Source organism: Haliaeetus leucocephalus, unplaced genomic scaffold (assembly GCF_000737465.1).
Source record: "Haliaeetus leucocephalus isolate CR32 unplaced genomic scaffold, Haliaeetus_leucocephalus-4.0 Scaffold526, whole genome shotgun sequence".
Lineage (NCBI taxonomy): Eukaryota > Metazoa > Chordata > Aves > Accipitriformes > Accipitridae > Haliaeetus > Haliaeetus leucocephalus.
The window spans coordinates 8,031,068-8,056,120 of NW_010972962.1; the positions used below are offsets into that span (position 1 = coordinate 8,031,068).

At 38.4% G+C, this 25,053-nt stretch overlaps 1 protein-coding gene across 1 annotated transcript in view; it reads left to right on the forward strand.

The window, feature by feature from the left end:
• Window positions 1–274: 274 nt before the first annotated feature.
• The window catches only part of RBKS (ribokinase), a 69,018-nt gene continuing 44,239 nt past the window's right edge, over window positions 275–25,053 (forward strand). Inside the window, exons 1-2 of the mRNA XM_010576519.1 lie at window positions 275–295; window positions 19,667–19,799. Coding sequence (XP_010574821.1) covers window positions 279–295; window positions 19,667–19,799 — 150 coding nt within the window. The 5' untranslated portion in view covers window positions 275–278. The remainder of the gene's footprint in view (window positions 296–19,666; window positions 19,800–25,053) is intronic.

Consider the following 25,053-nt stretch of genomic DNA (forward strand, 5'->3'; position numbering starts at 1 on the left):
GGGGGAGAGGGCGAGGAGGGGAGGGGGTGGCCCTGCCAGCAGGCGTTCGCCAGCGTCACCCCTCCCGACCGAAGGCCCCTGCGGGCCGGCCGCCGCCGCCTCCTCCCCCGCCCGTCGCCCGTAGCAACAGGGGAAGCCGCCGCGACGACGGCGGGGCCTGGCGCGAAGGCCGGGTCCAGGGTCCAAGGCCTGGGCAGCGCCTTGGCTAGGCTGTGGGGCTTGCGGCTGCCCTGTGTCCTGGCGCCATGGCCGCTGAGGTGGTGGTTGTGGGATCCTGTATGACCGATCTGGTCAGGTTAGTACCCAGGGGGGGCTCCCGCAGGCCGGCAGGCCCCGGCGTGGAGCCGACTTCCTGCCCTCGCCGGACGGAGGGGCCCCGAGGTCGAGGGAGCGCGGGGCGTCTCGGTGCCCGGGGCGGAGCGGAGGCTGCCTGCGCCTCCCAAGGGCAGGCTGGGCCGGGATGCACCCCGACCCCTGGGCCAGGGAAAGCAGGTGTCAGGTCTCTCTCCAGGCCTCGAGAGGAGAAGCGGGGTCGGCGCCTGGTGCGGCGGCGAGGAGCTCTCGGCCTTGGGCGGAGGGCACCGAGGCGAGGAGTTGGCTGTGGCAGGGGCAGGGGGAAGGAGCAGAGCCGCCCGTGGGGGCAGCTGGGCCCGGGTGATGTCAGCCCTGCAAATAATACTTTGAAAGAAGACTGTGGGAACGGGGAGAAGTTTGAACGTGTTGTCTGCTGGAGCTTTGATCAGCTGTCTTTAACTTTAGGGAGAAGAGAGGCTTGGGTTTGTGTTTTCATCTGTGCTAGGTGGCTCGGCACTAGCCTTGCTAGAAAAGCAGCACTTCATAGTAACCCACATGGGAAATCGTGAACTCTGATACTCTTTATCAGCAGAGGAGTTTGAAACGATTTTATGAAGGTGAATAAAGCTGGTCAACTGTAACATGTTTTCAGTTCAAAGCACTTGTCTCCACTAGAAAAGCAAGAAAGCAAGCTTAATATTGCAAAGAAAACGAAGTTAGCTCCATGAAAAAAGTAGGTTCTAAGTTGACTACTTGCAGACGACATTTTATGTGACACTTTGAAAGAACAGAGAGAAGGCCTTCCTTCATATCCAAATAGGTCAAGAAGAGGAAATAGGAAACCCTCAAAAATTTAGCACCTCTGCACCCCAAAGCTGGTTTTTAAGTTATTAAATCCTTTTTTAAAGGAATGTCTTGATTCCTTTTTATTCATTTTGCTTTTAGAACTAGGTACTCGGGTCTCATTGCCCTTTTTTTTTTTTTTTTTAATACATTGGTAAGGTTTGGAAACTTCTTTTAAAAATTAAAGTACAGAAGTTCATGAAAACTCTTGGTTCCAGCAGCCTGGGTTTTATAGTGAATACTAAATATCAGAAGAATTCCAGCAAAATTGTGAGAGTTGGCAACGATGCAAATACTAACCTAAACTGGCTGACCTTGTCAGCCCCAGTAAACTTGCAAATCAGTCTTTGATTTGCACTATTTTGAACACATCTGTTTTTAAACTATATATGCAGTCTTGGTTAAAATAGGATTTAAAAGTATATGTATCTGGACTGCATCAGCTTGTCCTGCTGGGAATTCTGCAGTAAAAAAAACAATTCCTCAATCAGCAGACAATTATATCAAAGCCTGTGGGTCAAGAAAGTGTAGCATACATGATTAGAAGAATATGCTGAGGAGTAAGTACAGTTTAGGCGTAGAGATGTGTTGTAGAAATGATGAAAACCCTTAAATAATCACAGAACCTGTGTCAGAAAAATTTAATGCTTTACGTAATCTGCAGAACACACCAGCAGCTTTCCAAGAATAGTTGTCTTGTAAGTCAGAGTAAGATCTTGTAGAACTGATCTTGACATTATGTGTGAATGAGCTATCAGATGCTTACGATGTTACATTGAAATATAAAACATGGTGCTCTAACCTGAAGACATTCCTTTTCCTGACTTTCTAAAACATGGGGAAAAAAATCATCCAAAAATCATTTACCAGTTTAAGCACTGCTGACAGCCACAGCTTTGGGCTTTTTCTTGACACTTAAACAACCAAACAAAAAAGAAAACTCCCATTTTTTTGGTTGCATTTGATATGATAGAAATACAGTCATTTATTTGAAGCCATATTAACTGGCCATACTGTAACCAGAGATTAAACCATGGGTTGTAGCCGTAGATGCTGTTAGACTGAGATTAAGTGAATTGTTGAAGAAAAGCCATTTCACTTTTAATTTGACTGAGAGGGTTTCTTAAATTGTACAAATGCTATCACAAGAATGTATCTGACTCATCATTACTAACCTCTACTTTAAGGAGCAGTGAAGGGCTTTTTATTAGTGATAAGCTAATTTGCTTCAACTGAAAAAGAAGGGACAGCCTCATTCTTTCTGCTACTAGCACAGGACTTCAGGCACTTAATAAGAAAAAGAGTCTGTTTAAATTTAGCTGACAACAGCTCAGTCTGACTGAAATCTCCATGTAGTACCCATGTAGACATAGTTTAAATATATATCCTCTGTTACAAAAATCCTAGTAAATTACTGTAAAGTACTAAACTGTAGGCTGGGATGTGCCTAGGTGGAGAGCAAAGCTATGAAATAAGGAACAATAAGCAAGCTTTATTAAATGCGGTAAAAACTGCCAAGTTAGGATTAGGATTGATGCCAGGAGGATATCTCTTGACTGTCTTTATATCCAGCATTTAGAGGGGGCTGTATATTCTAGGTTTAAAGCTAGTGTTCATTTCAGCTGGGATGAAAGAGCATCAGGGTTTTGTGAGTTTGTCTGTCATTTATACTGATGTTTCAGTTTGTAAAAGGCATGGACAGCAGTGATGATGTTAAATGCCTGTCTGTCACCCATTTGGAGTAGACTGAATAAACTAAATTAGGAGTGAGAGTCACGCAAAGGAGGTCAGACACATTTTTGGACACATTGTGTTTGATAGGCATATTCACCACTCAACACTAAAGCCTGTCTTTCCTAGAAGATAATCATATTGATTGAGACTCTGCCAGAGCTAGACAATGCTATGTTATAACTCAAACTGATAACATACTATGTTGGCCCTTTAAAATACGTCTGGAAAGCTAGAAGCTCAGTGACAGACATTAAATGGTAAACATTCCCAGGTCTGTAGAGGCAAGGTACCAAAAATCAGAAAGATAAGCTTCAAGCTAGTATTAGACATACGGTAGCCAGATTCACCACTAAAAAAAAGTTAGCATGTAATATTTTTACTCAATACAGTAAACTAATGATTTAAAGAAGCGTAACTTCTGTGTGAAATGGAAATGTACAGTTTGAAATTTGCTTTGTCTTACATAATGACTGAGATGGAAAAGGATGGGGACCTTCTGTTGAAGACAGTATTCAGGTGTAATTTGGGGAAATAATCAAATTCGGAAGAAAGGGTAGTGTGCCTTAAAATTCTTCTAAAGGGAAGGGGCCCAGTGGTTTGCTTTTAAAACACTTGTTCTCATTGGAAATTCTTTTCTCATTGTCCTGTAGCACTGCATTGGCAGAATGTGAGTTTTCTAACGTGAATTTAGTATAATCAAAACAACCTCACGTACATACATGCAGTAAACCACACTCTTTTGGCTTAATAGGACCAGGAAAAAAACATATTTGTGGTCACTGTCACAATCAACATTTCATTGGCAATAGCAGGCAATAGTAGTAGAAAAAAAAACCAGCATTATTCTGTATGATCTAGATATCAAACCAGATGGGAACCATCCATAGTATTATTTAAATAGTTTCTGCTCTGACTCATATTTGCAGACTGGTCGTGGCATTGGCATTTTAATTCATATTAAATCAGGACAAGACTAAACATATAAACCAATGAGAGTCAGACACACTAAAACAATTAGAATAAACAGGAGAAACTTTGGCATGGCAACTGAAAACAGCAGAAGCAAAGAACAAAATGTAAGATGGAAAAACAGTCTTTGCATAGTCACAACAGCAACAGTTTTTCACTTTAACTCAAGAGAATGAGGCCAAAGTCCAAATACTGGAAAACTGTGTTTGTTAGGATGTTCAAAATTTGAAGTCTTGGTTTTCTGTGGACCTCTTTTCTTCCCTCAGGTTGCTTCATTCCCTGTAGGGAGTAGAACTAGAAGTTCTGCTTCCAGTCCCTTGTTTTAACAACCGTCGTTAATAATTATTACAAATACTAAACTGATTGATTGAAAGCATTCAGCAAGAGAAGAAAGACATGGCAGAGTAAGCATTGAGCTACAAAGTAGTATGTTGCTAGACTGGAGTGGACAGTGGTGACAAATGCACATCCAAAATAAACATCTCAGAGTAGCCTGATGGACGCATCGAATCATCTTTGCTAACCGAGCACAATCTCTGCTTGTGCAAAATGGCAAAGGCATCTATCTCCATTAGTGACATTCTGCATCTTCCTCTTGAGTCTCTAGTGGTGGTTATTGTGAGCTGAAGTGCTGAAGTAAATGGCTCATTGGAAATGTCCATGATCCAAAGCTATGTCTGTACTTTCTTTGTTAAAGTGCAATATTTGGGACAATAATTTCAGGCTTTTTTTGTGGGAATAGGGAAAGTAATTTTCTTTTGTTTCTTTTGAGCGAGCAGAGAAAGTCTCACATATGACTTCATTTTCTTCTTTGCTTTGTTTCCAGGTCTTTCACGTGTGTATTTCCACCATTTCTCATGCATGCACAGTCACCAAGTTTTAATGTTTTTTCTTGCTTTAATGTGTTTTTTCTGCTCTTCAGCTTCTCCTAGCAGCAGAGAAAAGTGTTCTAGAATCCTTCAAATCTATTTCATTTGTGTTTTTGTTTTTATCTGTAATGCTTCCCCTGCAGCAGCCACTCCTCATTCTAGTCAATCTGCCATTGCCAGCAGCATGGGAAAGCACAACTGTGAAGGAATACAAGCTTAGTCCAGTTGAGGAAATTAATCTTTTGGATCCAGAGAAAGGCATCAAGGCATGAGAGAATGTGTCATCTGTGAATTGTTTAGTTTATGTAATAGTGAAAAATCTGGGCTTGATTTCAGAGCTTGTACTATTCCCTTGTCTTCTTTGACCTAGAAAAGTTTGGGTGTATAGTAAATGCAAGATGCGCAGGCTCAGTGTTTTGTTGCTCTGCTCTCATTTTAGAGGACCTAGATGTGGTTTAGAGAAACACCCCTTTGCCTTCTCTCGCCTGGCAGAAAGCAAGCTGGGTCTTGGGGGCCCAAAAAGAAAAACTGGATAAAAATCCAGTTAATGAAATCCTCAGTAATGGAATTCAGTAAGAAAATTGTGTTCTGTTCCTGTACAGCTTTTGAGTATCTGTAGTGACCCAGACACTGCTCATCTGATGTGGGGCCTGATCCAAGCTCATTCATGTCAGGAGAAGCCTTTCACTCCTGTAAACTGTCATTAAACTGTCATCCTCCCTCAAAATCTGAGTGAGCCATTTATTTTAGGATGAGACACAGTTTAATGTTTTAGTGTGTTAAAAGTATTTGGTGTTACACTCCAGACCTGAAAAGCTTTCAACAAAGTTCCTCTAACAAAAAATGACAAAATAGTGAAGGGGGAAAAAGGAGGGAAAATGTCTGGTTGGGTGTTTCTTAAATTAACACAAAATAACTAGGGCAAAGCCACCAATGACTTTTTTTAACCCATTACAAGAGCTGCATTTGCAATGGAGGTTATGAACCCCAAGCGAGAGTCAGTGCATTATTGATCCCAGCTGGCACTTTCTGAAAGAAACTGTTGTTTGTGCAACAGAGGATGCTATGGGTCCTCTCTAAGAAGGACTGGTGGTGCTACAACACCTGCTCAACACTTGTCTTTGGCTCTTACCCATGAAAACTTTTTTTTGCCCTTCCCAAATGGAAATGTGGACATCTTTTAAAAGTCTTAGGAAATATAAATGTGAAACTGGTCACACAATGTCTTTTAACTTAAGTACAACAAAAGTGTTGCTTCCTGGATTCTATTTCATTGAAACCTCCCTGCCCTTTCACTTGGTGTCTTCATTTTGTGTCCTAAGCTACTTTACTGTAATTAGGCGCTGTCTTTCCTTCCAGAAGCAATTCCATTTCAGCAATAACTAATATGACTCTTGTTTTTTAGACTTCTTCATCTAGTTCAGTTTTAGTAGTATGTATTCAGTAGTGCTTTTGACCTAAAGAATAGCCCTTGTGGTACTACAGTCAGGCCTGTACTACATGAATGCCATAGCTGAAGTAATTTCTTTGGCTTCCCAGTAACCAAGAGGTAGCACTTCTTGTCCTACTGTGCATTTGGAAAACATTTTGGAGTTGGAGGAGGTGAAGAGGGGAAGTTTGCTTTGTAAAAAGATAGAAAAAAGGTAAAGAGAAGTTGGAGGAAGGTCTTAAAAAGGGCAAAAATAATAGGGAAGACGTGAGGTTTTACTGCAGAAAGTGTGAAGAGTCTATGGAGTTGAGTTTGAGAGAAAAGGCAGGGAAACTACTATCCTAACAGTGACAGCTATCCAGTGGCCCCATTTTTCTGCTTCTCTTTCTGCCAGCTCTGGTTGCCTGTTTGCTTTTTGCACTTTTCTCCCATGGCTGCATGGCAAGGTTCAGGCAAAAGCTGTGGTTTAGCCTGCTGTCTTCTCCCAGCACCAGCATTTTGGAAGATATGGCACCCAGTAAGTCCTCTGTTACCTCCTCCTTCCCATGAATGAGTTCCCAGCTGTCTGCTTCTGTTCTTACCAGCTGCAGTGTCTGGTCTGTTTAAGTTTGTAAATTGCTTTGAGATCCTTCAAGATGAAAGGTTCTACTTAAGTGAGATCATTATCGCCTTCTACATTTCTCCACTCCCAGTTCGTGGCTCAAGCTTCTTGTCTCATCTCAATTTGGGGTCCTGCACAGTACTCAACATTCCCAGCTCACAGCAACACAAAGCTTACACACAAATTTCAACTTCCAGTCCTTGAGTTGTTTGACACCTCTCAGAGTACTTCAGAGCTGAAGGTTAAATATATGTATTTTCCTGAGCCAATGCCAAAATACTTAGCACTTGCTGCACTGAGATGGTACTTCTGCATTTGCATCTGACTTCATGTTATTTTGTGTGCTTCAAGAGGCTGTATAGTTCTCTTCCTCCCACTTCTGAAGTACTTACTCATTCTAGGAAGCATTCCAGCTACAATGTTTTCTGTGATCCTACACTATATTCTTATAGCTATACTTTGTTCATGTTCTTGTGGTTAAACTGTAAGCCTGTCAGGGCAGGGATTTCACTCGTGTCTGGTGTAGTGAACTTATGGAGTGGAACCCAGACAGGAGTTCAGAGGGCTGTCTCTGTTCAAAGACTCATAGGCAGTAATACAGTGTTTGGACAGGAGAACCCGTTTTCTGTTCAGCTGCATGTCTAGCTGTTGTCTTCATCTTCCATATTTTGACTGATAGTAAGAGACTTTTTTCACTGTATAGTATCTCTGTGTCTTTATTCCCGATGTCATTCACATTCCAGTGAAATTTCCCTCTTTCATACAAAAGTGAGGTCACCTTAAACCTGTGTTTATGATACTGCAGTCATTTCCATGGCAGTAGACTATGATATCATCAGTGGAGGATTATGCCTTTCCTATGTGTGTTAGCAATTAAAAATTATGGTTTGTGAGATAAAACTAGTGTTTACCAAGCTTTTAGGTTTAGTCCATATGAGGCAGGGAAACTATTGCTTAATTCTCTAGAGAGTTCACTTGGGTAATGGAATAAATGAATCCAGAAACATTGTGATCCTAGCAGGTGATAAGTTTTTGGGGGTAGATTTCCTAATGGGAGAGAAAATCAGCTACTCCATCTTGTGTTCTCTCGCCTGGCAAAGAAGACTTGTCTGAAACACCATGGTACTCATTGTATTGTTATTCAGAGGTACTTAAATGCTTGACTTAAAGTATCACAATTTTCTAGGCTCATTAGACTGGCATTTTTCCCCTTTGGAGGTCAGTAAGCTATTATACACTACCCACAAAAGTAAAACAACCTGGTTATCAGTCTTTTCATCTTTTTAATGGGTGCCCTATTTGCCAGCTACCAGTAGCTGCATCTCTTTGTTGAACCTTCCTAAGTATGTACATGCTTTCTCCTGGGTTGGTGACAGCAGAGGCCAGTTTCAACACTGTGACAGCAAAAGAAAATTCATTCATTTAAAATGTAGCGTCCAGTGATAAAACATTTGCTAATGCTCCAAGAAGAAAATGGTGGATTCACAATATAATTTATTTCATCCCTTCAAATACTTAAGAATTTTTAAGCCAAGGAAGTAGAGTTTTCTAAATAAGAGTGAAGAGAAAGGGAAAAGAGATTAGATAAAAGTTTACAGAGAAAGAACATCGTCAGTCTAGGTATTGCAACACAAGACAAAATTTGTAGCCATTTTTTGGTAATGTAGTTTTAATTACAGAAATACACTACACCTGTGCACATTTCAGCCTGTCTGTTTTCCCACATAACAGAAATGAACTCTCATAAAATATCTGTTTAAATAATGTGGGTCAGAACATTAGGAAAAAATCTCAAAATGGTGTGCCCTAATTACATACAAGACTTGCATGTGTCCAGTTTCACAGAAAGTCTAGGATGTGAAAAGGTTCTGCCTGAAATTATTACCATGTTAGTAACTACAGTAGAAAGAAATTGCTTTTCCCATTGACATTCATGGAAATGGAACTAGGCTGGAATGGAACAAAAGCCAGACAGAATTATTGTATGTAGTTTTTGGAGGCTGAGATTACTAATGCCATAATAGACCTGACCCATATTTACTGAGCGTAAAGTCAGGTGATGTTACAGCAACCTCCCGAGTGTGCAGCTTCCCTATCATTCTGCATTCCTGCTGAGCCTTCATCTGTCTCTGGTAAACCCAGAGTGACACTTCTGTTTGAAGAAAATGAAGGGTCAGGAAATAACAACATTATGATCAGGGAAGAGGCTGTTCGGATAAAAGCTTGTTTACTAATTGTCCAATATCAACATCAGGAGTAAGGAGTTTGTGTTCATTTCCGCTACAGAAAGATGTTTTATCTCAGCAATGCACAATAGCATATGACCATGGCTTCACATTATAACATCCCTCTTTATAGATAGCACAACTGTTGCCTTTTGCTTTCTGTAGGGTTCTTAGACATCTGTGCAGTTCCAAGTAAATAGCATGCAAAACAGTGATACACTGGGCATTTGCATTGTCAGTACTTAGGGTAGTCTTTGGGCTTCTGCTGTATCCCAGTGATAGAGACTGAATATTATGTTGTGTTATGAATGTACCTATAATTTCTTGCTCCAATGAATACTCTTTTACTATGTAACTCCCACAGTTTTTTATTGTTTTGGTTATTGTCCCTGCTATTATTGGAAATTCTTTTTGACTTTAAAATAAAACATATCTTGCCTTTTCAGTCTGGAGGTGTTTTCCAGGCAAGATTCACTACAGTCAAAAGGGGAAATTGTCTAAAGGAACTCCTTTGAAAATATTTGTCACAATGAACAGTTGTTAGGCACTATATTTTAACACCCAACACTGAGACTATTGTATTTTCTCACCCTTTATGAGCCACAGAATGATATGATTAATAGTTCTGTTCTGTTGTTAATGAATGACTTGCTATCTGTACTGTTAATGGAAATAAACATTTTCCTAGATGCATTTCTAGACATAAATATCTTCGGGTGAATTTTAGTACTCCTGACAGTAAAGGGCTGCTGGCACAAATCAAAAGCTGCAATAAAAATCATACAGAGTCGATGGTAACAAATTTGTGTAAAAATACTCTGGTCAGGCGTATATATGATATTGCCTCTAGGAGCTGTCTGAGCTGTTCTTTCCATAGGACTTTACCAGTAAGGTTTTTTTTGCTTGTTTTATATGGCTCCAGTTGTTAGCCTCTATATCAAGTTGCAGTAAGTTATTTGATGCTGATATCCCTGCTTTCTTCCAAGCCTAGTATCATATACTTTGAGCCTGAAGAAAATACAAAATTATTTTTCACTAGTATGTTGCCTAAGTAGGTGCAGCTTTATAGAACACGTTGATCTTTGTGACAACTAATTATAAAATAAGAAGCTGGTAATGTTCCCGAGTATATCAATTGTGTGCTCTCTTCTGGGTTTTATTATTTCTTCTTTCCATTTCTGACTTTAGTCCATTTTTTTCTCCTTTTTTCCTGTACTAGATCAATAGCATGTCATCCCTGAGCCATCTATGATTTCCCCTTTTTTGCCTCCAGCTCTTCTTGTTGTCTTTCGACATCACGTTCTTACAGTGTACTTCTTTTCGGTATTGCTCTTTTCCTGCCTCTCATCTTTCAAAAAATAACTTTTGCTTCCAAAGAATCATAATTCCCTTTCACTAATTTATTCCATCCATCACTTGCTATACTTCCTGTCCTCTCTCAGATCCCTGTTTATACAAAATGCATAAACCTTGACAGTATAAGCAGCAGCAAGAAAAAAAACGTGTTGGTCAGAGCTGAAAATAAAGGATGGGAAGGAATAGGAAAGACAGATCCAAGTTCAGTACTTGTGTGGAAAGACAGGCATTTTCCATGTTCTCAGCTGTAATGAGAGTGAATATGCCTTCCTTCTTCTAATGGTCTGATCCTACTATTCATTGGGAATATCCTCAAGTATATTAATATTGCTCAATCTTTTTTTTTATTATTAATTTCCTTTTCTTTTTTTTTTCCCCCAGAAAGAACAAAGTAAAAAATGACCTGTTGGGAAAAAAACAGTTGGTTTTGCTGGACCTCATAGTACTCCATATAGAGGCAGCAAAAATGAGCAGAATTTTCTTCAGTTTTCATTCCCTGTTACTCATGAAATTCTGGGCACTAATGGAGACACAGGAGTTGTCCATTGGTAGGCATCACAAGCCAGGGTTACACAGAATTAGGCCTTCCTGATTTTTAGAGATCTGACTTTCCCAAGAGAGCTTAAATGGTGAAAATGGTAAAGGTACTTATCTAGAGGAAATTCCTACGTGCCACAAGAGAGTTAACCTTGTCCAGCAAATCCCAGCCCCTCCCTCCTCCCATCCCCCCCATTCTCATCTTTGCCCTGCAAACCTTAAAGTTATTGTAATCCAGGATTTTAGTAGATACCTTTATAATTAGATTGAACTTCAGATAAAGTTTTTTTTTTAATCAGTGAATCAAGGGTAATAGAGTTTCAAAGTAAAAACTTGTCTAGTGAAGGCACCGTGAATTTAGCCCTGAAGTAGTCAGGCAGTTGGACTGGATGGTGCTTGTAGGTCCCTTCCAACTGAGCTAGTCTACTCTAGTCTTGTCTATTCTATTCTCATATTAAGTTTAAATATATTGATTACCTTTATTATCTACAATATATTGAGTAAGTATATGTAAACTAAGTATTGTTTTGGTTATACTTTTCATTTGTGACCCATATGGATTCTGTAGGAAGCACTGTACTTACAAACTTGATGAAAAATATCATACTTGCCAAAAGTATTGTCCTGGGTATGTGTCCTGGTTTCAGCTGGGATAAGAGTCAATTGTCTTCCTAGTAGCTGGTACAGTGCTATGTTTTGAGTTCAGTATGCTAAGAATGTTGATAACACTGATGTTTTCAGTTGTTGCTAAGTAATGTTTAGTCTAAAGTCAAGGATTTTTCAGCTTCCCATGCCCAGCCAGCGAGAAAGCTGGAGGGGCACAAGAAGTTGGCACAGGACACAGCCAGGGCACCTGACCCAAACTGGCCAACAGGGTATTCCATACCATGTGACGTCACATCTAGTATAGAAACTGGTGGGAGTGGGGGCGGGGGATCGCCGCTTGGGGACTAACTGGGTGTCGATCTGCAGGTGGTGAGCAATTGCACTGTGCATCATTTGTACATTCCAATCCTTTTATTATTACTGTTGTCATTTTATTAGTGTTATCATTATCATTATTAGTTTCTTCTTTTCTGTTCTATTAAACTGTTCTTATCTCAACCCACAAGTTTTACTTTTTTTACCTATTTTCTCCCCCATCCCACTGGGTGAGGGGGGAGTGAGTGAGCGGCTGCATGGTGCTTAGTTGCTGGCTGGGGTTAAACCATAACAGTATGAGTTTTTAGAGCAACATCATATTGAAGAAAACTATTAACATTTGGACTGCACTGTACTTCATTGTGATGCCTGTATAGTGAGAACACATCTATGACATTGTTCTTAATATTGTAGTTTATAAAGCACAATATGCTTGTATGCAAAATGCCAATACTTAATAGTGTGTGTTTGGGGGGGTCCTTTTTTATTTTTTAAATAAAAAGAAAAGACTTGAAAAGAATGACAACAAGATTTGTAGGGGGGTCAGTAGGTGCTTTATTTTCTGTATGATAGTAAAGCAGAAGCACAGATCACTTTGTTGATTTACCAGTGTATAAAAGATCATGATGACAAGAACAAGGACCCAGTGGCCTATCCACTCAACCATATTATTTCCACTTTGTTCATTGTTGTCTGATAAATTCTTTCTTTTAGAGGTAGAGAAAAGATTAATGTTCACATATGTCTTGTTTATCTTAATCTGTCCTTGGGCATGTAAAGATCACTCTTTGCTTGGGTGGCAAAAGTTGTTTTGTTTTGTGATGGTTTTTCTCCTTTAGCCCTGGTACTTCATCATGATATAATGTTCTCTTTGGCATAGGAACCATAGGCAGCCTTCTTCAGCCCTGGGTAAGCACAGCATGTTTCAGAGACAGTCTATTCTAACATCACCATAAGATTGCCTTGAAAATAATTATGTAACTGCAATTCCAAAAATAATGCAATTGAGAGACATCAGTGAAGAACAACGTGGGAGGCAAATAAAGTTAGAGAGTAGCAATTTTGAAAATTTCCACAATCTTTCTTAAATACAAAACAGATGTTTGGTAAGAATGATGGAATGTTTGCTGAGACTTAGATATCTGAACATAGATTCATGTTTGTTTGGGGTTTTTTAATCTCTTTAGAGCTTCAAGTTCAGAATTAAACATTCCACAGATTATGAATTCGTCAATGTTGTGCCCACTTTTTCCCAAAATTTAACTGCTAGCAATGTGAGGAGAAGTTACAGGTTTGTTGTTCCATGAGAAAGCTTTTTACTTTTGGCAATTAGTCTAATAAATAATTTCTTAGTGTTGAAGGTTTCATACTCCTAATGTAATTTAGGAATTTTGATCTTATGCTGATACCGTCATTTCACTGAAGTGCAGTACAGTGCGCTACCATAAATGCTTCAAGACATTGATCTGGATGCCACCTTATTTGTTTCGTCTTTTAATATCTAAGACGGTAAAATTTGCTTCTGTGCAAAGGGTCCACAGAAATGTTCATTGAAGTTCTTGAAGAGCTATGGATGTCTGTTCTCATTCTACAGGTTATGAATTTCGGTCTTTTTAAATTGAGGTTGTGATTGCACGTATAAGAAGATACCACTCTTGTGGCCCTCCTACCTGTAGTTGCAGCCATTAATTTAATTTTCTCGCTTGCTAGAGATTTTCACCAGTTGTTTCAGTTCAGCTGTTTACCCATTCAGTAATGAGTTCTACAAAACAGTTTGTCTTTAAAAAAAGAAAAAAAATATATATGTGTTTCATAGAATACATATTTTCTCTGATGGCAAAACTGATTGGAAAGATTCCTGCTGCTCTGCACCAATTCATCATTCACTTGTTTGTGTTGCGGTGACAAACTGTATATCGTGTAAAATCAAACAGGTTTAAAACACACTCTGAATGGATGATGAGGTAAAGCTTTGACATCTGTCTCTGCCACTGTGCTTCAGCACTGTCCTGCAAAGGGACTGCTCTTTAAGTATCAATTATTTTGCCTGGTACCAGTTTGGGTAATGTTTCTACACTGTTCATTACTGTGGGCTAGGGAGAGAACCCAGACCATCAAACATTCAAGCAATAACCAATTGTTTGAATTGTCTGAAAAGTTAATTTTTTTAAAGGAAAACTTGCCACTTTAAGGGACATAGGAGGAAGAAAAAAAAAGATTTTCTATGATTTCTAATTGTCTCTTAACAATTTTTTAGTCATTAAAGATCTGAAATGAGACTAAGAACCTAGAACTGGATAGCCCCACATTTAAACCACACTGTAGTTAACTAAATTCCTGAGATAGTCTCTTTATAAATCCTGAAAGTTTTCTGCCTTCCAAGAAGATGTTTTAGTGGATTATGAAAAGGGAAGAAAGCATAAGTGAGTCAAGTACATCAGATTTTGAAAAGAATTGTGGTCTTTTTGTCTCCATGTTATGGATACTTTCCCATAGCACATGTTCAAATCTTTAAAAATTAGGCTAGACAAAAGAGACCAAGGCTAAACCAAAATGTCAAGCCAGATCCAAAAGAAGTCTGAGACTTTTTCACCACAATGTTGTACTAATATTCCTAGTTGGAGGCAAGAACTGTTCTCTCCTTTGTATTTGTTAAGTTCTGAGAATCATGAAAGCCCAGTAAATTGTATGTACTAGGCAGTGGCTAGTTACACCTACTCTAATCTCACAGGGATTTTCCCTGTTCTAGGGAATTCCCAGCAGGGGAGAAAGCCAGTTTTGTTCAGTGACTCAAAGAGAACAGACTCAAAGCTAAATTCTACGCCTTTACATTATATTCCTTTTTATTAAGACACTTTTACATGCAGTATTTCTACTACTATTTTGATACCCCTGATGATCTTCACCTTCTCTTCAGGAGAAAAAATAATGTCTGAGTGTTTCTTTTGATACTATGTAAATGATGGTCATCTTAGATAATGTGGTATCTAATCTAATGTACAAATTCTCTTTCCCTCTGACTTGCCTGATGAGAATATTGTTTTCTTTTTTCTTTCTTTAGAGAAAAATGTTTACATACTTTTCTGTTTTCCTTTCTCATGCACATGCCATTTCTCAGAAACATACTGATACTTTATGCTTTTCTTCAGTATGTCTAATGAGCTAAGTATCCTGTACACTTAATTAAACCTTGGTTACATAGCATTCAGTGTTTTCAACATACAAAGTAGTATCAAGTCAAAGTTTCAACATTGGCTTAGAGCAGTCTGGCTGTACTGCTGCCAGCAAAGGCACTCCTGCTTGTCCCTTCACTCACCTTCTCATTCCTGCAAGTTCTGGCTCACCTTGGCTGCTCTGCTATACAGTAAATTGGACCAATTTGCTGATCCAAATTAAAGTGACCCTTGGAACAAAAATATTTTGAATTAGGAAGCTCTGTGAGCAATAAAAGCAATGCAAGAGAAGGTGGGAAAATGCTGCTGAGGGGAGGTCATGGTTTTACATCAGCTTAAGCTAACAGTAATAATACATCTTTATAGTATTTTCATGTGTTGAAAACAATGAGCAGACACTGGTTTGGTGTCAGAAATTGGAAGCAAACTATGATTAATTTCAGGATTAATTTATGCAGATGTTGCTAATATACATCTTTCCCTTTCCCCTCCTTCCTTCTTCAGACTTTCTATCTCTGAATATGATCTAGTCACTGCTTAGATGGGAACTTTTCAAGAAAACCCAGAATACCAGGGAAAGGGCCAGTAATGATTCAGTAAGTTGCGCTTTCACCTCTGATTCAGTGCTTCAATACAGTAGTAAAGGGTTCTGTTCTGTTTCTAATGCCATCCTTCTGAAGGGATGTCTGTATAAAAATACAAATGCTAATCAGCTCTAGCCTTTAAGGGAACTTGTGGCACACACTTACTGGAAGAAAGGGTTGAAGGTACAGCAATGGTGAAATTCTTATGTGTGTACTTTTATTAATCCCAAACCTCTGAAACTAAGTGGATGTAAGATTCTTCATTTCCCATGAACAAATGTGGGCAGCATTGCTGTGCGCTTTACATTCAAATATTGTTTTCTAAAAACTCAGTTGAAATTCTGAGTGATTATATTCCTTTATTTGTAACCTCCAAGTTATTTCAGGATGCTTCAGTCTGAACTTTCCTCTATTAATATGATTCAGTAGTACAGTGCACAAGTTGCGAAAGATAATATATAGCAATTTTATTTCCCATGTAATAACTGTTGCAGGTGTTCAAGTTTAGTTCCTGGTTGTTCATAAGACATGAGAGCTCAATATCCTTTGTACCATTTATCCTCTCAAAGCTGAGCAGAATTTGTCACATAAGCAAAGAGTAGTCTGTTGGATAGCAACTTACATTAGGTTTTTCAGGTCAGTGTTTTCAAATTACATCAAAGTTGGAAATGGCTTTACAAAACATTTTATGTAACAATTCTGAAAGCCTGTGTGACAGGTTTTGTAATTAACTTATTTAGCCTAGTTTTGGAGTAACATTAGCTGTTTCATCACTTTTAGGCTATTTTGAGTATTCTTTGTGGCACCATCAATAAGTCAAGATTTTATAGGCTTCCTTAATCATACAGATTACTCATCATTGCCCATTCATAACAGAAGCCTGTAATGCTCATTAAAATTGTCAGATGTGAATCAAAAGTTAGTCTAGTTGCAGAATTAAATGACAAGGGAATAGCATTATATTAGCAAAACCAAAAATTCTTGAACACCTGTTTCAGTGAAAGTGAAACCTCCGGGCTTATATATAGATCAGTACTCTGAATTTGTTTGATATGGAAAATAAAAATAGGCTTCTGGAGTGAAGAATTGGTGTGAAAGGATTGGCGATCATGCCTGAAATGTAATAAGGTGGGGGTTTTTGTTTACAGTGAGCTACAGGAACTTGCTGCATGTTCTTGTGTAGTCTGTTAGCCTATTTTAAAAACTGGCTAATTATAAATCACTGTTCCAACTTGATCCTTTGCCCTTTGCCTTGTACCTTTCCATCAAACCAATAAAAGAGGTCATCTCCCCGTCTTCAACAAGCTGTTTGATTCCCACAGGCAATTGTTATGCCATGCTGCTTGAAACTTTGAGCCCCAGATTCTGATCTCACCAAGCTTGTTTTTTCACCAGTGCGATTATGATGCTTCCATTGGAGTTGCATGTTGATGCCAACATAACTGAGAGAAGAATCAAGTCATGATCTGGTCACTGTTAAAACAAGAATATGTATGGTTGAATGTACTTCTTGAAAATGTGTATGAACTCAGAGCAGTGCTATTAGCAGATGTCTGCTGGGATGTCATAATTGTTAATCTCTGTCTAAAAATATATTAGCTTTTTGTGGAAACAAATTCGATTTAGAATAAGCAATAATCTCTGAAAAACACCCTAAAGAAGGAAAATTATTTGAGACTTGATACCATTTTCATACTGCAGAATTTAAATGAGAAGATACTGTCAGCTAGGGGATTGAGCTGATCTCTACTTTTGGTTTTGCCACTGGCTTCTTGGCTGACCTGAGGCACAAAAAGGCAAAATGACTTGCCTAAGTTTCACACCCACAAAGCAGGAATAATGATGTTGTTCTGCTTTTTAAAGTGTAGTGAGATCTGTGGATGAAAGGAATTATACAAGAGCTGCTATTACTATTTCCTACCAAGGCTGGGTGGAACAACTATTCTTTGCTGAATGGCACATAATTTTAGAAGTGTGCATGCAGTACCCTGGCACTGGCTGAATAGGAGCTTCCTCAGCTGAGTTTTGTGGCCTTCATCCTCTGGTCCACAACCATCACTAGTTTGGCTTCCAATGCTGAAAATAGCGATAAATTATAGATGTTACCATTAATAAACATTATTTATCTACACTCATTATACCTCGTTCCCTGAAACCTTACAGTTACTCACTGTTGTAAACAACCTGCCAGATGCTGCTGTGGGCAAACAGTTTTAACTTAGCAACCCTTTCCATATATATATATATATAAGGTACCTATAAGTATACTTCTAAAAAGCTGTTGTATTTTTATTTAAAATGGTGTAAACATTTCCAAATGAAGTATTCCTGGCTCTGCCTCTCTGGAAACAAAATGAGTGCCATTAGCTATATGTGTGAGCCTTCTGGGGTTTCTCTGTGGTCACCCCCACAAAATAAACCTGCTGGCTGGGTACCATACCCTCACACTAAAATCTGGGGTGCTCCATTAGTGAGCATCCCTTCTTAGAGTCTGCACCGCTACCTGTATCTCTCTGGAAACTAACTACTGTTGAAGCACAGACCTGTAACAACTCCTTCAAAGCAAAAATCTTAATTTCTGGGAGTTCAGGACTTGTTTGGCTTTGCTAGTTTAACTGTAGGTTTTCTTGATTTCCTAATGATCCTAAAACTTTGGACTGATGGATGCTGGAATTGAAAATTAGAAGGGAAAAAATGTTTGCTTTTTCCTGAGAATTTTCAGTAAATCAGGCTGTGTTCTGTCATTAGTTCTGTAAGATTTTGCAAACACCAATATGCCCCAGAAGTTGCAGCATAAACTCAGAAAGTAACATACAGGTGTTCTTCATATCCTTTTCAGAAAGCTCTCTGTAGTGATTTGCTAGTGCAGAAGCATGTCACCTTTTTTCTGAATTGGAGGGCTGGCAATTTTGAAGCTGTTGTAAGATTTATTGGTAAAATAATGTTATAAATTGACAAACAGAGCTGAAGTTAATCTCTTCCTCATTAGGGCAGATTCCTCTGCATTCTTTCAGACTCCCCTTCCCCACTCTCTGTTTCTTCCCTGCAGACTTTTGGAAACCTGTCTGACCTAACTGTCATTGTCTGAACAGGTTGTGTAGTACATTGTAGGAGGCCTTCCCTCTACACATGTGAACTTGTTTGTAGCTTAAGAGATAGAAGGAATTACATTTTTAAACCTTGTGCCTGGAATGTATGCCTTGAGGAGGCAGAGATTTTGGTAATCTGAGTGTTGTAAACACAGCTTCGAGCTATGTATTTTAATAGAAGTGGCAAAAGTAAGCGAACATTTTGCATTTGGAGAAATTCTTCCACATACATAGTCTCGGTGGTGTCTTTTCTTCCTTTCAACTTTTGCTGGATAGCAAAGCATCTGGTAGGGTTAACAAAATTACAGTTTTGTTTTGTTTTTTCCAAAATTGAAATGAAACCAGAATATACTCCTGATGGGTCTTCGCTTGTATTAGTGTATCTGGTTCTGGGCACCCATCCCCAGAAGGCTGTAAATGTAATTGGACTGTGTTCAAGAAACAACAAAATGCTGGGAAGTTGTAAAGCTTGATTTGTAAGACAAAAACTTAAAAAAGAAAAAAGTTAAATATGTACAGTGTGCCTGAGTGACAGCAGAGGGGAGGAAGGTTTTGATAACGATCTACAATTTTGAGGGGTGTGAATGCCAACAAAGTGAAAAATTACATAGGGTGGTTCACAAAAGTATAATTAGATGTAATGAAATTAAATGAACAATATGTAAACTTGAGCTGAATGTTACATTAAAACAACATGAGCAGTGAGACCTATAGATTTATTATTTATCTGTATTGAGTTAGCTCTGGGGAATCCCAGTCAGGGATCAAGTGCTTCTTTTCCTGTAGAAACATGAAACATGAACAAAAGAAATGCAATCCCTCTCTTGAGTAATAAACGAGAAGCTTGACTAGGTGGCATATAAAGAATAAACTTAAACTGGTGGGATGTGGAGTAAAGACCCTAAACGGTCTTTCAAGTCTTTTTTGGTCTTACTGGCTGGCTGTTGGACCATTTAGGATTATAAGAATGTAATTCTTATTTTGCAGATGCTTGTTATTTTCAGTCACTAATGTATGTAAATATTGCTTTAAATTGGAATAGCCTTACTACACAATTGCCAAGGGCTGGAGAAACTATCCTTGGACATAAGTTTTTCATTGGTTTTGGTGGGAAAGGAGCCAACCAGTGTGTCCAGTCTGCTCGACTTGGGGCCAAGACCTCGCTGATCTGCAAGGTAAGCACTGACTTGCTCTTGGATTACAGCTGAACTAAATGCTCCTGCAAATTCCAGTAAACCTTTAGGTGACTTACAGAAAAGTTGTTGGTTGGGGTTTTTTTATCCCTCTGTAATTCCCTTTTCTTTTTGTTATTTCAGCTATAAATTTAAGCATGGAGGAGGCTGTTTTAAGAACACTGCCAGAACCAAAGACTAGTTGGCTGGAGACCTGGCAGAAATTGCCTATAAAGAAGGATTGCAAAACTTAGACTGTTGTACCGTGGAAAAGAGAATTGGAGGGAATTTGAGATGTTCAAAATTCACGTAATCTTGACTAGCCCCTCCTCTTTATGTTCCACACTCTTAGAACAATCAGGGCTTCAATGATGACGTTCAGGTGCTAGGCATTATAGTCAATATGAAATTTACTTTGTAGGTGATTAAAAATCAGACACTGACAAGCCAGTAACAAATTTGAGAAGAAATATTAAACTTTGTGCTTCAAGGGTTAAATCATTATCTCATTACTTGAGATTAGGATGAGATGTTCATGTCCAAATTCTACAACCCTTGCGTGCTTTGGGATTTTTTTTCCCACTTTTCTGAAAGATCTGATATACAGCAGTTCTAAAGACTGGCTCACAGACCATGGGGCTGATTCAGCTTGTCAGATGCTATATTCTTACAATGCTTTTCTTTGATTTTTGTCATTAAACATTATAAGTTTTGAGTGATCATTACTAAGGTTAAGATCAAATTTTCTCTCTCTCTAGCCTTATTGTCTATCCTGTGCTAACTGTAGATGAAACTTCAACTTGACTGGACATATTTTATTGCCATAGCTGGGGGAGGATGCTAGATTTGTTGGATCATTGTCTGTCAGGGATTTTTTGAGAAGAACTGGAAACATCTCAAGGAAGCCTTTCTCACTGGTTTTCCAATCCAATAATTAGGGTAAAGAATGGTAGCTATAAATCTAAATTACACCTGCAAGCATTTCTGTGGGTCATTATCACTAGTTATTCTTCAGTGTGGTGTGGTTTTTTTTTTTATATTGGCAATGTTTGTGCTTCTGTAATATTGTGTATATTTGATTATCTTTGCATTCAAGGATGATCAGATTCAAGTACAAGATGAACTGGCAATGAATTCCCTGCTAACATTTCCTGCTAAATGTTAAAGGGTTTTTTTCCACCAAAAGTGCGAATTTTGTTTTATTTTTTAATGGTCTAGCCTTTCCTCAGTGCATACATGTTTCTGGAAACATTTACATTCCTAATAAAATTTCGCAGTTACTATAATTTCTAATTACTTTCCAAAATCATATTTATGTTATTTCAGTAAAACCTAGTCTTCTTTCTTTCTTTCTGATGTGTATTCATGGGAGAAAAGAAACAGCAAAGAATGACTCTAATATCTATAAATGTTAGCATTTTGTATTATTTTAATTTTAAAAGTTAATATTCACTTTTTAAATTGAATATGCACTTTACAGCCTCACAAAATAGTCTCATTTCATAGCAGTACAGTCTTACATCTGCATAGGTCAATGGGATGTAGCATAAAGTTTCTTGCTGAATAAACTAAGAGTCAGGCAATAATGAACCATTAAAATTCAATTATTTTTACTTTAACAAGTCATCTTAAGTATTCAGTGGTTCTTAAAGCCAGATTGGCCCTCACACACACACTCTGTGCTCAGTACACACTTATGTTTTGGTCATAATTCCCAACATTTTTTATCCAGTACAGGTTCAACAATTGCTTCTAAAATCTGAAGTTCAAGGAATGGAATCAGTATTAATACTAGAGGGACATTCTGCCGAAGTGTGGCATCCTCTCACTAGGACTGTAATTTAGACAGAGGATGTCCTCAAGAAGAGTAGAGGTAGACATCTCAGATCAATTGACAAGGCATTCTTCATACCTTTAAAACACAAAAGAAAGCCAGTGACTATTTGGTGAAGGTTTGAGAGAAGGAGTTTTAGAATGACTTACAGTTATGACTAGAGATGCCACAGAATGCTGTGGATTTTAATGTAAAATCCAAGTACTGAGTTTGAGTAGTGGAAATGCAATCAGCATTCTACTTTCTGCCTGGATGTCTCTGCAAGTGGCTGGTGTTACTCAGGGTTATCAGTATGTATCACAGTATCAGTCTTAAACTCTGCTCCTCAATTTGCTCAGTACAGTAGAACTATGTATTGATGGAATAGTCGCCACTTCAGAAAGACAAGAAAGACAATTGTTCAGAGAAATGTAAAGGAATACTGTCAGGGAACTAAAGGATCTAAGCAAATAAATTACTTGCCTGTGTTCATACAAGAACTCTGTTGCAGTACTGAAAACTGCACAGTGGTCTTGAGAGATTCCAAACTCCCCAAGCTACTCTTTTTTTTTTTTTTTTTTTGAAGTAGTGGCCATTACCAGAAAAATCTGTTAAACATCCTAGATTAAGATGGTGGAGGGATGTTGGTCTGAAAGACATGTATGTGCTGAAAAAAGTCCTGGTTTACTTCTGACAAACAATTTGTAATGATCCTCACAGGACATTGATGTCACTAGCCTGATACTGCATATGCTAAATTCTACTTAAGCCCCAGCTGCATTTGATTCCCATTTAGAAATAGGAAGTGCTGTATTACCATGCTATGTAGTCTTCTCTCTTTAGATGATCTGTAAGCCAAATTTAAGTTAAAGTGCTGTAAGTCTGAATCCTCACTTCATTGTAACAATATAGCTATATCTCAGATGCAGCCCAGAATATGGTGGATATCTTCAATTGTTTTTTCCTTTTGTATTACCGTCTTATAATTGTCTTTAGTGCCTGTTTAATTCCCTAATGTTGAAAATGAGTAAACACACTCAAGAAGAAAGAACATATAGAATAGATTAAACAAAAAATTGTCAAGAGGTACCTGGTTTTGTTGTAATTAATTTTCAGGTACAAATGAGTTTGATTCTCTAAGGTGCTAGAATTTTAGCTGCTATAATGCCATCCAGCTCCTCTAGCTCCAAATGGAAAACATGATAGTAAGCAGGGAAAACCCAGACTGAAAAATACTGTTGTAATTCCACTCATTCTAATATGCAAACTATATGACCATAATGCTTGTACAAACGGCTATTGTTGTTAAAAGCTCAAGAAAGAAGAAATGCTATTTCAGCACATACGATGTTCTGTGGTCAGCAGACTAAGACATTTAGTTTTGTTTACCCAATAGTCCATCTAGCAGGGTCTATGCAAAAGCAGAAAATATTTAAAACAATGTTATATAATTTGACATAGTCAGTAAATATGCCTTTAATCTAAAATGAGTCTGATGCCCAATACTTTGTCTTCCTTGGGGATAAAGCCTGAATGGAAAGATAAGCCCTTCAAACACACTGGGATTAACTAGGTTGGATGCTGATGAACTAACATGGAAAGAAGTATCCAAAAGAAAAGGACCTCCATGGAGATCTCTCCAAGGGCTTCCCTCCAGCACTGAGATGTCTTGCTGTGAGCAAAAGTAGCATGGCTGATCTCAGTTGTTATGACAGTTGAACAATAAGGGATGTCTGTCAGTTATGTAGGACCCAGAGCTGAAGGAAGGAAGTTTCAGTTAAGCTTTTGGAAAATGCTTATGAAATACGCCATTGCTGAAATAACTAAGCAGATCCTGAGATTTGTTGTAGAAGCTTTGTAGCAGTGAGGGAGGGAGAAGGTGATAACCATTAGGTGGAGTGCATTCCAGTAGTACTACTGTTGGACTGCAGAGGTGAGCGCGACTCCCGTTTAAATTGCAGATGGCTGCAGTCATCCAGCCTAAAGCAGTCAGAAGTTGCAGCTTCTGACAACCCGCCCTGTCTGGCAAACTGGGAGTAGTCAGAGGTACAGAAATGTTCTAATATGCAAACAATGAATAACACAGTGACCAAAGTAAATGTTGTTGGGTTTGGGTTTTTTTTTTCAATGTACTAGAGGAATGTTCTGTCTGGTTAGGCTGTTTTGACCTAGATTGCCATTGTCCTTTGGTAAAAGACTGGGACCATCCCTAATAATGCTTTAGAAAGATCCCTTATAGAGGTTGTAGGAAATTAAAATATGTTTCCAAACATGGTTGTGCAATAGAATATGTGGGGGGAAGGATCATCCATCCATGACACTTCATAGGGTTTGATTGTTGTGATCACTAGCTACTACTCGGGTCTTCTCCAAGCTTTCTAAAGGACTGAGCTCATAAATAGGCAAATTTCTAACAGCAGGCAACAGAGGCAGCTGCTCTGTGCTTCCAGTAACTCAAATACACCGTTAGCTATTTAGTGCTGTTTTATGAGAAGATGGATCAGTACTTGGGGCTTCTTGTGTAATTCCTTCATTGTCTAGACTGTGACCAGGATCTTGATTTGGCTTCTAATATGAAAGGTATTTTTTTTTCTCTTGCAAAAATATTTCCTGTAGCATTGGTCAGTCTTTGATACCGCTCAGATACACAACTTACTCTTGAAAGTGGGAGCACACACTATGCATGCTAAAGACATAGGCTAAAAGTGGTGAATTAAAAGCTATGTTGTCTTTATAAATATATTTTAAATGCTATTTTGACATTAAGCAAGTTATACCATTTTTTTCTCCATATATCTTATCTCCTTTGTTCAGCTTGTGTAATGTAACAAGAAGAAATGCTTATTAGTCTGAATAAACAGCAAGCAGAATTCTGTTCAGGTAAAAGGATTAGTGGAGCTGAAATTACAAGCTCTTTACCTTGCTGTTAGAGAAACAGTAGAGCGTAGCTTGACTCCCTAACTCAACTTGATCTGCTGTTGCTGGATAAAGCAAATAAAAAATGTTGAATTTGTAAACAGTGCATTTAGTACTGAAAATTATGGAAATCAGCAATGCCACATTTATCATCACTTTCTATCCCATAACCACAGTTTGATATTTTTCCACCAAGGAAACTTGAGGTAGAAAATTCAAAATATGAACTGCAATTAAGAAGGACACCAGAGCTGCTATAAATGCTTTCAATCTGAAGCTGAATAATTCAGTACACTTCCAAATTTTAAAATCCCCAGAAAGCTTCAGTGTCAAGGGAACACTGTGGTTGTAAGAGAATGAAATTTGAATATAGCAACATGGGTGTAGAAGGGAGTTTTGTAATATAGGAGAAAACTGCAGAATACTATTCCTATTGTTTATTAATACTATTAATACATTTTTACTATTATTTATTAGTTTCTTATTTGTTTATTAATAAGGCAAAGTGCTGCAAAACAGAAGGTGTTG